General features: G+C 39.7%; 1 protein-coding gene across 2 annotated transcripts; it reads left to right on the top strand.

Moving 5' to 3' along the window:
• The first annotated feature begins 2,898 nt into the window (after positions 1-2,898).
• On the top strand, positions 2,899-10,480 carry LOC105252449. 2 transcript variants are annotated; one of them, XM_011259806.3, is made up of 2 exons: positions 2,899-3,552; positions 4,473-10,480. In XM_011259806.3, the coding sequence occupies exon 2, from the start codon at positions 4,503-4,505 to the stop codon at positions 10,233-10,235; it is 5,733 nt and encodes a 1,910-aa protein (XP_011258108.2). In that variant the 5' UTR covers positions 2,899-3,552; positions 4,473-4,502; the 3' UTR covers positions 10,236-10,480. The 2 variants fall into 2 exon arrangements, with proteins under 2 accessions (XP_011258108.2, XP_025261913.1); XM_025406128.1 differs by lacking the exon at positions 2,899-3,552 and adding an exon at positions 4,117-4,122.
• The last annotated feature ends 5,422 nt before the right edge of the window (positions 10,481-15,902 follow it).

Here is a 15,902-nt window from a genome sequence, read left to right as displayed (position 1 = left end):
AGAAATTAAACGAGATTGAATTTTTATTTTTATAAAAAGAATTTTATTGTTAATAAATAATTGTTTGGTAAATATTTATTAATGTACATACAAATACTTAATCAAAATATTTTATCATATAAAAGAGTTATCATATTGTCAAGAATAAAAGTTGCGTGTTTGTCGGTTCGCTTTTTTTGTGGCTGAGCTCCCCATAGACTAATATTTCGGAGCATTTCGGAAATTAGTAAAAATATAAAAATTTATTTTGATAGTTTTCCGACCAAAAAAATATTTACACAATAGAAAAATATATAAAAAAGTGACATTTGTATATATTGTTTATTATAACAGAAAATAATAAAGAAATTTTCTAAATTGGAAAACAATTTGAGGTTAGAATAAAGCGGCCTTTTCATTGACGCTAAAAACCAGCGGCAAATGGGGATCTAGTGACTAAATTTGCCGCTTGTCTTAATGGAGGGAGAAGTAGCGGCAAAACATGCGAGACAAACATACTTTCTTTCACCATAACTAATTGCACTAGTGTAACAGTGCAGCTAAAAAGAACAGATCCACAATTACAAATTACTACACTTGAATTTTGCGACACGCTGAAAAAGTTGAAACTGTCTGTTTATAACCATGGACGTAAGAAATACAGGACAGAGGCCCGGTTCCATAACTCGAGTTAATCCGAGTTTAATACGTTAAACTGGCTCCTGATTGGTCCATTCACTACTTATACTCAGATTAACTGGATTGTGGAACTGGACCAGAGTGTATTGCTGCGGGGGTGAAGCTCCAAGGGATTGCCCGATTAGACACAGCCAATCATATCGACCGATGCCTAGGGTAACCAGCACGATCAAACACGATTAGCCAATCAAAGCCAGTTGTGTCTAATTGTACTATGTTTAATCGGAGATGTCTCAAGCTCAAAGAGTGAGGGGAAAGAAATGTCTACTGCAACGGAATATGAGGCATGTAAGATGGCGACGGATATTAATTTCACGGAGTGTGATATTTTTGAATTCCTTAATATTCAGAAATGATTCGAATTCGGAATAAGACAACGATTTCAGATGATAAATGATTTCACGGAATCTCTCATATTTTATTCAATTTACGTCCGTGCGACGTGAAAATAGACCTACATCTGAAGCATCTAAGATGGCCGCGACAATAAACCCCTTACCCCTCAGGCTTTACTCCCCTCGTCTAAAAGAGTATTTTATGCTCTGTCCTGTATTTCTTACGTCTATGGTTTATAACGAAGATTATAAAATGATCGACCAATCAAAATTTATTAGACGAAGACAGAAATCGTTCCAAAGCGGATGGCACCCGATTGACCACGTCGCCAATTGGCCAATTCAAAATAGGACTCTCTGATTGGTTAATCGTTGCTGGTTACCCTAGGCACAGGTCGATATAATTGGCTGTGGTCAATTGCAACGTGGTCAAACGGGACGCTCCCTTCCAAAGCAACCTGTCCTTTTCTTTCGATGTCCCGGGCGCTAACAAAGGCAGTGCACATTCCAGTATGGTATAGAGTTCACTGCTTACGCCTTACAATCTTATGCTACGGTCATCGTAGAATGGCCTTAAAGGCCGCAGCACACACTTTTGCATAAACGCATAACCATAAGCATAAGAAAATTGATTGGTTCATTTTCTTATGCATATACTTGGGGACCAATCAATTTCCTTATGCTTATGGTTATGCGCTTATGCAAAAGTGTGTGCTGCGGCCTTAAAGGTTTTAGCACACACTTTCCATAAGACATAACAGTAAGGTTTCGACCAATCGCGTTGCTCAATTTGGCCGTCCGTAATCAAATGAAAGTGTGTACTATAGCCTTTACGCTGCATGTGACGGCACCCTCTATCTTTTGAATATATGGTTACATTCAAAAGAACGGCTGTGATTGGTCAATATCGTCTAGTAAACTACCCTCGAGCGATTGAACCCGACAAATCGAAAACGCTATCAGAATATGAACCATAAGCTGCGTTCCAAAATTCACTGCTAGTACTAAAAATCTATAGTTTAAGGTCATTCTACAATGGCCATAGCATAAGATTGTAAGGCGTAAGACTCAAGAAATTGATCAATCACAGTCAAGTATTAAGAGAATACTCAACTGTGATTGGTCAATTTTTTGAGTCTTACAACCTTATGCTACGGCCATTGTAGAATGTCCTTTAAGCGTCGTCTACAATGGCAATAGGATTAATGGATTAAAGCTGTAACTCGAGAAATTGACGACCAATCACAATCGAGTATTCTCTTAATGTTTGACTGTGATTGGTCAATTCCTTAAGTTATAACTTTAATCCATTAATTCTACTGCCATTGTAGATGACGTGTTAAGGCCCGTCTACAATGGCAGTATCAGTAGGTCGTAGCAGTTGTAAACGAAATGAACTAAATCCATTTCCTACGGCTACGATGTATGTTCTACGGCGAACGCGCAATCAGAATTAAAAACGCAGAATTCTTCCGTGACTGCGTATGCGCAACCGCCGTAGAACTCACGAAATCCGTAGGAAATGAATATGGTTCATTTCGCTTACAACTGCTACGACCTACTGATACTGCCATTGTAGACGGGCCTTTACGTGATGTACACTCTAGATTTTCAGTACTGGCAATGAACTGAATTTTGGAACACAGCCTAAAGGCCGCAGGTCCCATTGGTCCCCAAGTATGTGCATAAGAAAAAGATCCAATCAATTTTCTTATGCTTATGGTTATGCGCTTATGTTAAAGTATGTGCTGCGGCCTATAGAGTTCGTACTCAATGATCATTCTACTGCAAAAAGTGTATTTTAGAACGCAACCCAGTATGTTCATAAACAGTCCATTTACGTAGAATCATTTCCCGCGACGCTTCACGAAAGATATCAAGAGTTTCTCTGTTCGGGGGACTACGTTTCGGCGATTTCCAATCGCTGTCGCTCGCCGGTTCGCTCGCCGGTCATCATTATTCGAATTCGTCGTGGAGTAAGGTTGGAACTTACAAAGACATTACGCCAACAGAAACGTACACTCGTGTACGTTCGCGCGAAATGTATCGTCGTTCAAGATTTCGCGCGACAGTCCTAAGCAACGGACAAGCGACAAGACGCTCGCATTCGCTTGTCACCAGTTGTGTATCGAAATTAAATCCACAGCGGCAGCAGCATCAACAACACCAACAACAGCAACACCAAAACCAGCAGTAGTAGTCATAATAGTGCCCTCCTGACCATCCACCATACCGCCATTGGATATCTCATCCGCTCGTAGCCCGCGGACTAACCTCCTTTCTCAGGACGGCTCTCAGGGCGAACCGTAGCACCAGTCGCTATGACAAAAGGTGGCATCACTGGGAACGTGTTGGAAACACGGACGGTACAGCGCTCATTCATATGACGCCATTTTACTAACCTTCCTCGTCGTGCCTACCGCGATTAGCGACAAGAAAGCAGCGTCGAGGCATTTTACCGCGGGCTACGCGTCGCGTTTCCACGCGGCCGATCGCATCGTTGCGCGAGTAATCGGCTCCACTTCACGTCCCGTGACAAGTAAGTACCAACGTGAATCGCGTCCCTTTCTCTCTCTGTCTCTTTCTCTCTCTTTCTCTCTCCCTCTTTCTCTACCCGCATGAGATCGCGGGAATTCGCTCGAGAGTCATCCTCGCGGGCGCGATTTCGTCGCCTCGTTTCTCGGAAACGCTCTCGTCGAGGATTATCGCGAGATCTTACGCGAGAGGGGAAAAAACAGATGGAGAGAGGTCACCGGCGATGTCACCACCTCGTCTCCTAATTGGTGCCTTAAATCGCATTTTCCTCTCGAGACTGGCGATCTTTGGACACCCTTAGACACGCGGCAAGATTTTCATGCGACAGATAATTTTAGCCTGATTTTTTTTTTCTTTTTTTTTTAAATTATGCCGAAATCTCGAGCATAAAATTAAGGGATTATTTCGACAAAACCGCCTACGCATTGTGTGCGCATTGCGACGCAATAATATGTACCTACGGTTTCAATTTTGATGTCAGAGTTATAAGATCTTCCAGTGAAAATGCATGAATAATGCAAGGCGGTTTCCATTTGTTTGTATTCAGGAAAATTTTAGTCGCAGACAACTTCAAGTTTGTATTCAGGAAAGCTTTAATCGCAGACAACTTCAAATTTGTATTCAGGAAAGCTTTAGTCGCAGACAACTTCAAGTTTGTATTCAGGAAAGCTTTAGTCGCAGACAACTTCAAGTTTGTACTTTAGTTACCTGAAATTTTTATGTTATTTCTTTTAATAGAAACTAAATGTATTTGTTGCCTTCTTATTGTTAATTGCGATTGTAATCATTTCTTAATTCTTTAGAGTCTAAAATTTAATTTGCCATTATTCTTAAATCTTACGCGTATGTATTTTGTACATCATATATAAAAATAAAAATAAAAATATATATTGCATATATGTAACGTACAATTGTTTGTTTCAGATATATCGCTATAATAGAGTTTGCATTATTATGGAAGATGAGGATGGAGAAAGTAGAATTCTAGATATGTGGAACATCTTGGAGGAACAACGACTCAAGGATTCGACACTCAGTAATGTATTAAGACATTCCATCGATGACGTATACACTGATGTAATTGAAGAGGAGAAACAGCTAATACGCTACAATTCGATCATAACGAAGGAATCGTCCGGTAGAAATACTGTGGCAAATCCGAAACTCACGTTCAAAGGCTTCAAGAAACGCATTCTAGCTCAGGCTCGAGACACCCACACCGCCAGCCCGAAGAATAGCACGTCGGAAACGCAACAGTCGACGCATCCTAATGCAAGGGTTAACAAGGACAAGAGAACAGAGGGGAAACGGGAGCGTAAGATAACAGAGTACGCTCAGTATTTGGGTCTTCAGCCGTCTGCGAGATACAAATGCTCCAAGTGTCATACGTGGTCCCTCTGTGGTCCCAATACGAAGCAAAACTCTTGCACCTGTAATTCTAGTATGACACCGATGCCGAGCACCTCCGAATCGAGTACTTCGATGTCGCACAGCGCCAGCAGCTTCAAGATCACGAGAAAGGTTTACCTGTGCGCGGCGTGTGGTACATATTTCGAAAACTGGAATTTATTTTTACACATGAGGGACATACACAAGCGTCACATATGCCTCTACTGCCTCGGCATGTTCGGCCAGGCGGAAAGGCTGTCGTATCACTTGATGAAGAAGCATAGCGTTCCAGAAATGGCGTTTACCTCGGTGGAGGATTTCTATAACGCTTTCAAAGGCTCGTGCTACCTGGTCTGTTGCAGCTGCGAAAGGGTTTTCTCGGAAACCGACGATTTCTTTAATCATTATTGTTCGCTCATGTTGAAACAGGATGCAACCGACACCGGCTCTTCGGTCTGTACTATATGCAGGCAGAGTGCGGGTACGCACGCGAGTACCTGCAGTTTCGCGTCGTCGTCGGATGCGGATAGAGATTTGTATAGCTCCGCGACGCCATTATCAGCCGATGCGACGCACGCGGATAACGCGTCGCCAGCGGCCATCCTTCCACCGGAAAAAACGACGAATCTTGGAGGTAAGGGACCACCGAGGAAAGCGATCAAACACAAGAGCAAGCATAGCGGAGGAGATGCGCAAAATTCCCGCCAACAAAAATCGACCGCGTCAACGAGGAAACTAGGAGCGAACACCCGATGTAACGAAAGCCAACTCGATCGCAGCCTCGATATCCAAAGAGAAATAACAAATAATTTACCTAGAGACACTGTTACCGAGACAATAATGGAGGTGTCCAGATACACGGGCGGCGATTCGTCTGACGAGAACGACGAGAATGACGAGCAAACGATGAATAAGGACGTGTGTAACAATCACGATAAGGAATCGAGAGAACCGTCACCGGTTCAAAATTATCAACTCGATCGCAACGAACCTTACGACAGCGTTACCGAGACCATCATGGAGGTGTCACGTTATACAGGTGAAGAAGATCAAAGCGAGAAGGAAAAGGACTCGACGTGTATCACAGATGAATGTACGTCGCGCACGATTGATGAGAAGATGAGTATCGAAAACAACGAAACGTGCGATAAAAGTGGTGATGTTGACTTGGTACGCTCGAGCAATTCAAAACCACCTAGTCCAGTACAGTGGGAAGCCGAGGATACCGCGATGGCGGATGCAAAGGCGAATGCTACGTGCGAACCTGAAATTGAGAGTGAATTTCGCTCATATGGCAGTCCGCAAAACGTACAAAGTCCTGTCGCTCGATCGCTATTTAGTCCCCAACACGAGTCGCACGCGTTAGATCCCAAAGAAAGAGAACATGTTGAGGATGTCGAGAAGGACGAAGAGGAGAAACCGGTTGCGACGTGCCCCGCTGAATCCCAAGCTTCGGTTTCGTTTAACACTGTTGCCAGTTCCGACAGGAGTTTGATCATCAAGATTTGTAACAGAAATTCGCAATTTAGCGTTGCAACGACCACCACGGCGAGCAAAAAGTCTGAGGAAAATAATAACGCCCAAGGATCGACGTCGAGGGACAAAATGTTAAACGGCTCGAAAATGGAGAGAGACATCAACGAGGGTGACGAAGCGAACAACGAATTGGATGACAGCGACTCCGACAGCGATAAACTGGCAGTAGTGGATAGCAATCCGGAAGAAGACGAAGAAGCGGAAGACGGTGAGGAGGCTGAAGAAGCGGACGAGGTCGAAGAACCTGAAGGTGACAAATGTAACGACGCGAGAGACGACGAGAATCAAAAGAATCAGGAGGAAAACGACGGAATCACAATTGAAACGAGTACCGATCGAGATACCTTTGCCATCGCGTCGATGCCGGGCGACGTTAGTATCGAGAAATTTGTTAACAATGAGGTCGAAGATGCGGCGAAAAGTGTCGCAAGCGACCAGCCGAAGAAGAGCGATACCACCGGTATCGATGGTGCTATTGCACTAGCCGGCGAGGACGCCCCATGCATCGACTTGAATGTCGAAGGTACCTTGGATAGTATGGATCTAGAGGAGCTGCTTAAACGTTGCATCGAGGCGGCCAGTCCTATCTGCGTTTATTGCAATCACGCTCGTCACATAGCCATCAACGGCAAGCAATTGGGCCTGCATATGCTGGCGGAGCACAAGTTTCAGCCACAGCATCCAGCAATCATCATTCAGATGGAGCAATTTACCGCACGGGTCAGGAAGTCCCTCGATGAACTCGAGTCCCGTTACTTCAACCTAAGCACGTATACCAGCGCAAACGGCACGTACAATGTACCGGCCATGCTGATATACGAGTGCTTTCACTGCAGATTCCACTCCGCGATACACAAGGAATTGTATCTGCACAACCGGAAGATGCACCAGAAAACCATACTGATCTGCATAATGTGCAAATCGACATTTTACAGTTACAGCGAGTTGCTGTGCCACCTGTGTCCCGGGATTTATTCGCCAAACGTGAACCTAAGGTACCGTTGCTGCCTCTGCTCAGTAGTGAGCCTCCCATCGGCGTTCCGGCTCATGGTGCACCTGCGTAAGCGTCATCACGTTTGCGACGTCTGTCTAGAGTCCACCGGCAATCAGCAGCGTCTCTCGAATCACGTGTGGAAGCACAAGCTACATCATTTGTGTTACAGATGCGGCATCGCGTACCGCAACAAACCAGACATCACGAAGCACCTGTTTTGGAAACACGGCACGGAGAGCGTTCTGTGCCGGAAGTGCCTGCAGAAGAAGTGGCCGCACATATATCACTTCTGTATACCACCCACGGCGTTCGTCTGCGAGGAATGCGGCTTAAGCTTCGGCCGCGCCGTGGCGCTCAAGGTGCACAAGAGGCTGCACTCGGGCGATTCGCCGTACGGTTGCGACGAGTGCACGGAACGCTTCATATCGCGAAAGCTCCTGGCCAAACATCAGGCAACTCACAGGGAATCAAAAGCAGAAAATATCGATGTCAATACGATGGATGTGGTTTATGCTCCAACCGTGGAAGGAGATGAGAAATCGGAGACGACGGCAGCGACGATTGACGGAGGCGCCGTGACGACGGGAGCCACGGGAGTCGATACCACGAAGAGCGTTAAAGAGGCTGTGAAAAAAGTTGTCGACGTTTACGATCTTCCTCCGCTTAACTTGTCGTCCGAAAGTGATACGGATAGCGAGGAACAGAAGGTTACTTCCGCGGAGAAATTGCCGGAGAAGGAAACAGTTACGAAGGAGACGACGGAAAAGAAAAGCGAGATCGCCGAAGAGCTCTTCACCGCCGTCGCCGATGATGCTGCTGCATTGAATAATGACATAGTCGAAATGGAACGGAACGAGGAAGAGAAAAAGCAGGAGGCACGCATTATGGATGATATATGGGACAACTTCAAGACATATGCCGCCAGTCTGGACGTGGAAGAATCCGCTAAGAACATTGCGTTGAAGGAAAGCGTGCCCGAGACCGATGCCGCGTATCTAAGAAGTATTATCTTCGCTGACCACGACTATTTCGTAGTCTATTCCGACAAGGAAAAAAGCGAGGATCAAGTGATTGCCAAAGTCGATGACATAAAGGACGAGCGCGACGGAGTCAAGTCTAAGAGGAGTCCATCACCCGGTACGCCGAACCATAATGCTGGATGCGACAGTGACGCGAACAAACGGAAGGTGAAGACCTCTAAGAAAAAGAAAAGAAGCGACAGTACATCGTCCACGAGTGATTCTTCGAGCGATTCCGATACGAGCAGCTCGAACTGCAGCTGCACTAGCTCTTCTTCCGGCAGCTCTTCTAGCTCTAGCAGCAGTTCCGACTCTGACAGCTCCACGTCTGAGAGTTCGCCCAGGAAACAATCGAGCAATCGTAAAGAAAAGCACAAGAAGGAGAGAGAAGTCGTGACAGAGGACAAATTGCAATCCGTTGAGCTAGAAAGCAAGCCGGAGATTATAATAGAGAAAGATCTAGTGGTTGCCGAGTTAACGAGCGAGCTTCCCACGATCGCAGCGAAGCCACTGCTGCGGGAATCCGACTTGGAAACCGAGGAGACCGAGACGGATGAGGATTTTTACGACGAGCACCCGCAATTGCTTGCTAATAAATTGCTGTCGGAGAAGCGCAATCAGTTGCTGTTATTAGCCGCGGTCGCGCCAGCATCGACATCAGTCCCAGCATTGACGCCAGTAATGGAACAACCATCGACACCACTCAACAATGGCATTTTGGGTACGGAACAAGCAGAGCCAGAGCTGATTATGATCAGCGAGGATCAGCAACCGCAACAGCAGCAAAAGAGAAAAATCAAGACAAAGAAACGACGGAAGGGCGAAAGAGGCGGGAAGCGCAACGCGACTGCTATGGAATCGATCAAGCTAAACATTCCCAAGGCGTATTACCGGAAAAATCCGGGATTCGTCACATCATCGCCAGCGATGCTACCTAATAGCAAGTCCTCGACACCGAATCAACTGTCGGCTGTTCCATACAACGACCATCATGGTGGGGTTGACGTCGCGATGGAGGTGATGCAGCAGCAGCAGCAACAAACATCATCCGTCATTGGCGTACCAAGTCAGCATATCGGTGCCGGTAGCTTGGAGACGGAGAATAAGAGAGTTTCGAAGAGGAAACGCGTGCCGAAGCGTTTTTATGGCGATTCGAGCGATGACGAGGACAAACAACCAGCGTTCAACAAGTGGCGGAAGACCTCTGCTAGTCCATCGACCTTCGCATCGCCACCGCCACCACCTACAGCGATGACATCGCCGAATCTGAAGCCGATTGTCCCAAGATATTCCCTGGGAGGCAAGACTGGAACGCAGACATATGGCAACAGGTCCCAGGTAATCCAGATGGAGCAGGCAGTCAGCCAGCAACAGGCAGTCCTATCCGAGGCGTTGCCACGCATTACGCCAACATCTGTCACGGAATCTGATGATCCTGCAGAGAGTAGCAGTGACAGCAGCGAGTCTGAGACGGAGGATAGCCAGGCAAGGATTCGTCGTAACAATCTGACGATGCCACCAACCATAAATGCGTCAGCGGCGGAGCGACCCGGCAAGATTTATTGTTATTGTCGCTGTCCATATGACGAAGTGTCAGAGATGATAGCTTGCGATGGCGAGGACTGCCGCATTGAATGGTTCCACTTTGAGTGCGTCGGTATAATGGTGCCACCCAAGGGCAAATGGTATTGTCCGGACTGTCGGAAGAAGCACGGCATCGTACAAAACAATGATGAGTATTGCGATTGATAGTGAGATGATAAACAGGACAATGATGATAGCGACTCATTACCAAATTCGATTGAAGAAGTTGTTGCTTTTAGGCGTAATGTTAGGATTTTCCTTTTTTCTCTTTTTCACAAGAAGGAAAAAAAAATACTACACTGTTCCATGTTGATATTTTTCTTAAGCCGATATGTAGACAATGTTTGTACATAATTGTGTAAATACGTCCTAGAGTTTGTAAGAATGAAAACATGAGGTTTTTGTGTACATTTTTTTGTATTTCTTTTAATGACGGCGCCATGTATAAATATATGAAGTAGACATGTAGATAGATAGATAGATAGACACTCAGAGACACAGGTAGAATAGATAGATAGGCGGATAAACAGGCTGATAGCGGGTAACGGTGCAAAACCGTAGAACCCTAACTTCGTGAGGGTAGGACAAGTATGTTCTACGAATTCAGAATTTGCATCCAATTAAGATTGTCGGCGTTTGCTGGAGATATTCGCCTTGATTCCAGCTATTCCCGTCACGATCGGACTCTCGCATATCTCTCTGTTAATTCGACAAAAACAAATCTAATGCTAAGTATACAGGGTGTCCCCGAACGTTCCAGCCAGACTTTGAGATCTAGGAGATAGGAAATTTAATTCTGAACAAAAAATTTCCTATAAACATGGGTCGAAAAATGCTTCCTTAAGAAGTTATCGCTCAAAAACCTCTGATGAAGGAAAAGCAAAAGATGAAAAGAAAATGAAACTAAATAAATTTCTTGAAAAACGTCTTTATTCATTTTCTACTATTACGTGCTATTACTAAAATATTAGTTAAAAAAAATTATTTTATTTTCATAAAAGAAAAAGATTTTTATTTTTATCGTTTTTTTCAACTTATAATCATTCAACTTTTTATAACTTCTTAAGGAAGCATTTTTTGACCCAAGTTTATCGGAAATTTTTTGTTCAGAATTAAATTTCCTATAAGATCTCAAAGTCTGGCTGGAATGTTCGGGACCACCCTGTATAATTGCCGTCTAGTTCTTTTTTTTCTGAAACTACGTTTTCTTGTCTTTCCCGCGCGCGGACGGTTTTATAAATTTTTAAATCTTTAAATTTATTAAGTTTGAGTCACATTATAATCGTTAACTGTTCTCTTTAACAACGGCTATGTTCAAAATGTCATATAGCGCTTCCTTAAAGCAGCTGTGCCTCTCGAAGGATGAATCTTTCCTTGCTTCTAGTCTACCATAAGGTAAAATTGAAGTGGAACATTATTCTCTTTCAGCAGCCGAAACAGCCCTTCCGTCGACAGTCTTGTCCACGTCTGACGTCGACTTGTGCCACGTCAAAAAAATCGATTACAGTCGCGTATTAACGCTTGTATCGCATCAGTGAAATTTGACAAACGTGTTGAATTAAATTAAATTGAAAAGCAGGCGCCATTCTTCGACCATAAAAATAATAATCGATTAATTATGAAAAATGATGCGCAGAAAGTACTATTAATATTAGAAACAACATGAGAGATCATAAAATGTTTACCGAAAATTTCGCTTTAAACAGTATTATAGGATGTATACAAGGGAACGTGTATTTCCATCGTGTTCATTTGTATGCATTTCTGAATATTCTTTGTATATACAAGATATTTCAAAAATTAAACAATCAAATTTTGCCAGTATATTTTATGAGTAGAAATAAGAAAAAAATATGATATAAACACAGGTCCAGAAACGTTTATTATTGTCAGGAAAGTTTATGTAATTTATTTTTTATTTTATTTTTAATTTAATTTTTATTTTTATTTTTTACTTCAAAATGCATCTCTCGTTTCTATTACAAGACATTGATAGCGCTTGAAAAATGAATTTATTACGAATTTCATATCTATTAACAACGAATCTTCGTTATTCATGTTTAATATCTTTGTTACAACATTTTATAACAAGTTAAGGCGTTTCTGTTTATATAACTTTTTTTCTACTCATATAAAATATACTGGCGAAGTTTAATTGTTTAACTTTGAAATACCCTGTATATACATATAAAGAACAAAGAATTTGGAAATGTATATACAGGGTCTACCAAAAGTGTGGAAACCCCTAAATATCTCGGAAAATATACGTTTTACAGAAAAGTGTTTCCAACAAAAGTTGTAGGGTTTAAGAAGATCTATATACTGATTCTATCAGTTTGACCTTGGATGGCGTCGTCAAGGTCAGGTCAAGGTCACATTGACTTTTTTAAATGACACCCCCTACATTTGATTGCATATTCTTATAGCTTAATTCAAGAGCTTTCCAAAACACTATAATAATGTTCATTTTTATTAAGTACTTTGCGAGTTATGAGGGTTGAAATAATTTCTTAATTTTACATAAACCATAAAATATCTAGTAAACCATTCATTTTTCGATTATCTTCATACTTTTATGTACAAAATAATGAAAGGAATCAATTGGTGTAAAGAAAACATACAGTTGTTTTTAAGAAAAAATATGGAATTGTTAATTGCAAATTACATATTTTTTCTTAGAAACAACTATGTGTTTTCTTTACACCAATTGATTCCTCTCATTAATTTGTACATAAAAGTATGAAGGTAAGATAATCGAAAAATGAATGGTTTACTAGATATTTTATGGTTTATGTAAAATTAAGAAATTATTTCAACCCTCATAACTCGCAAAGTACTTAATAAAAATGAACATTATTATAGTGTTTTGGAAAGCTCTTGAATTAAGCTATAAGAATATGCAATCAAATGTAGGGGGTGTCATTTAAAAAAGTCAATGTGACCTTGACCTGACCTTGACGACGCCATCCAAGGTCAAACTGATAGAATCAGTATATAGATCTTCTTAAACCCTACAACTTTTGTTGGAAACACTTTTCTGTAAAACGTATATTTTCCGAGATATTTAGGGGTTTCCACACTTTTGGTAGACCCTGTATATATATATATATATATATATATATATATATATATATATATACAGGGTGTCCCACCTAGAAGTGGCCACTTCCTTTTATCTTTTAAACTAAAAGAGATAGATCATAACAAATATATATGAAATGGCTTTAACTGAACTTTATTGTGAGTATAGTAGTTGATTACAAAATTTATCTGTATTAAAGAACGGAGAGATATGTATAATTTTTTTTATAATAATGTAGATATTTTAATATAATAAAAGTTGTAGCGCTGTTTGAAACGAATATAACGATGTATGATTTAATGTAAATATTTTACATATTATACGATTTTCCGGCTTGAAATATCGCGGGCGATGTTCACCATTTCATTTTCGGCCCTGCGATATAGCCAACTTCTGACTGAGTATCATGATTAAATGACAACATGACATATGTCAACCTCTAATGCACGAGTCAGAAGTTGGCTATATCGCAGAGCCGAAAATGAAATGGTGGATGTCGCCCGCGATATTTCAAACCGGAATATCTCGTATAATATGTAAAATATATTAAATCATACATCGTTATATTCGTTTCAAACAGCGCTACAACTTATTATATCAAAATATCTACATTATTATAAAAAATTATATATATCTCTCCGTTCTTTAATACAGATAAATTTTGTAATCAACCACTATACTCACAATAAAGTTCAGTTAAAGCCATTTAATTTCATATATATTTGTTATGGTCTATCTCTTTTAGTTTAAAAGATAAAAGGGGGTGGCCACTTCTAGGTGAGACATCCTGTATGTATATATATATATATATATATATATATATATATATATATATATATGTACATTTCCAAATTCTTTGTTCTTTATATGTATATACAGGGTATTTCAAAGTTAAACAATTAAACTTTGCCAGTATCTGCTCTCTCTCTCTCTCTCTCTCTCTCTCTCTCTCTCTCTCTCTCTCTCTCTCTCTCTCTCTCTCTCTCTCTCTCTCTCTCTCTCTCTCTCTCTCTGTGTGTGTGTATATATATGTGTATATATATATATATATATATATATATATATATATATATATACAGAGAGAGAGAGAGAGAGAGGGAACATGATGGATATACATTCTCCATAACTGATAATGCAACCAAAAAAATAATAGTTCTATGAAAAAATAAATTAAAAATATAAAATAATTTTTTTTACACCAGATTTCATTTCCAAGAGAATTGACTTGGAAAATTAATAACATGATTTTTAAGCTTAAATGACTTCTATAATTTGTATTGTACATTATCGAATTTTTCTCCTATAGTTATTAAAATATATATAAGGAGATATAACGTTTTCTTTATTAAAAAAATAAAATTTACTTATAAACACATTTTTCTTATATGCAATATTTCTTCGGTGTAAATTATTTTAAATTATTTTCTTAAATAGAATAAAATTGTATTTTTAGAATTGTATTTTTTACATGTATATAATAATTATGTACATAATAATTATTCTCGAGATGAAAAAATTCGAATATATAATATCACAAAATCATCAAAGATTATTGAAATTAAAAAAAAGAATACATAAATGTTTAAACTTTAAAGTGAATTTTCTTGAAAATAAAATCTTATAAAAAATTATAAAAATAATTATAATATTATAATACATATAAAATATAATTAAAATATTATAATTATAAAAAAATTTATTACATATTTTTTCGATTTATTTTCTCATGTAGAATTTTCATCAACCACGTTCGAACAAATTGGCAAGAATTTACAAGTTTTTATCAGCGGAAAGATTATAAATTTAGTACAAAATCTCTGCTAATTTTGATTATGTCGACAAACTATCAGCACGATTGTAATAGAGCCTGCTGACATAGGGCCTGAAAATAAAGATTATCGTAATCGTTGCCCATAAAGTCGTCAGCATAAATCGGAAATATGAATCAACGCACAATGATTAACATAAAGATCCAACGGATCTGGCATACATTATATTTTACATTATATTTATGTCAATTATACGTTGACTTACGTCTTTGATTTATGTTTATGATTCAGGACAACGAATACAATCTTTGTAAATTTTCCTCACTAGCCCTTACATATACACAAAGTTTCTCTATGGATATATGAAGCATAAACCGTTCACTTCGCCAAAGAAAGGATAACAATAAAAGAAATAATGATAACGGATTTTTCTCAGAGAAAAAAAAATAGTGAATTAAGTTACTACATCTTTTTTACTCGACCGAATACGTTTTATATACAATTCAAATTGAATAGGAATAGTTTGTGCTTCCTATGTCTATGATTGTCTCAAGAAGAAAGAACAATATTTTGAAAAATGATGGTATCAGTTATTAAAAAAATTATATTAATATTTAAAAAAATTATATTTATATTAATATAATTATAATTTATATTAAAAAATTATATTTATATTAATATTTAAAAAAATTATATTTATATTAATATTTTGAAAAATGATGGTATCAGTTATTAAAAAAATTAGTAAGATAATTTGACTATATTTTAAATAATTTTTGCGCACGAGAGTGAGATTATTTGCTACATGAGGATCATAAGGAGTGCTTTCTATTTAACGACACAAGCATTATTCTATTTTTATTTTCATTGCTGTTGAAAAAAGATAGATTGACACTTGTGTCATTAAATGCAAATCACCCATTATACATGATTCTCTTTTTATTTCTTTTTTCCCCCTTTTTTTATCTCCATTTTTCCTCT

This window comes from Camponotus floridanus, unplaced genomic scaffold (assembly GCF_003227725.1).
Source record: "Camponotus floridanus strain SB8 unplaced genomic scaffold, Cflo_v7.5 scaffold134, whole genome shotgun sequence".
In the NCBI taxonomy this organism is placed as follows: Eukaryota; Metazoa; Arthropoda; class Insecta; order Hymenoptera; family Formicidae; genus Camponotus; species Camponotus floridanus.
Note: the sequence above shows the minus strand (reverse complement) of the source record. Positions and strands in the feature narration are given on the sequence as shown.

Coding starts and splice junctions, on each gene's coding strand:
- LOC105252449 (XM_011259806.3), top strand. CDS start 4,503: ATGGAAGATGAGGATGGAGAAAGTAGAATTCTAGATATGTGGAACATC.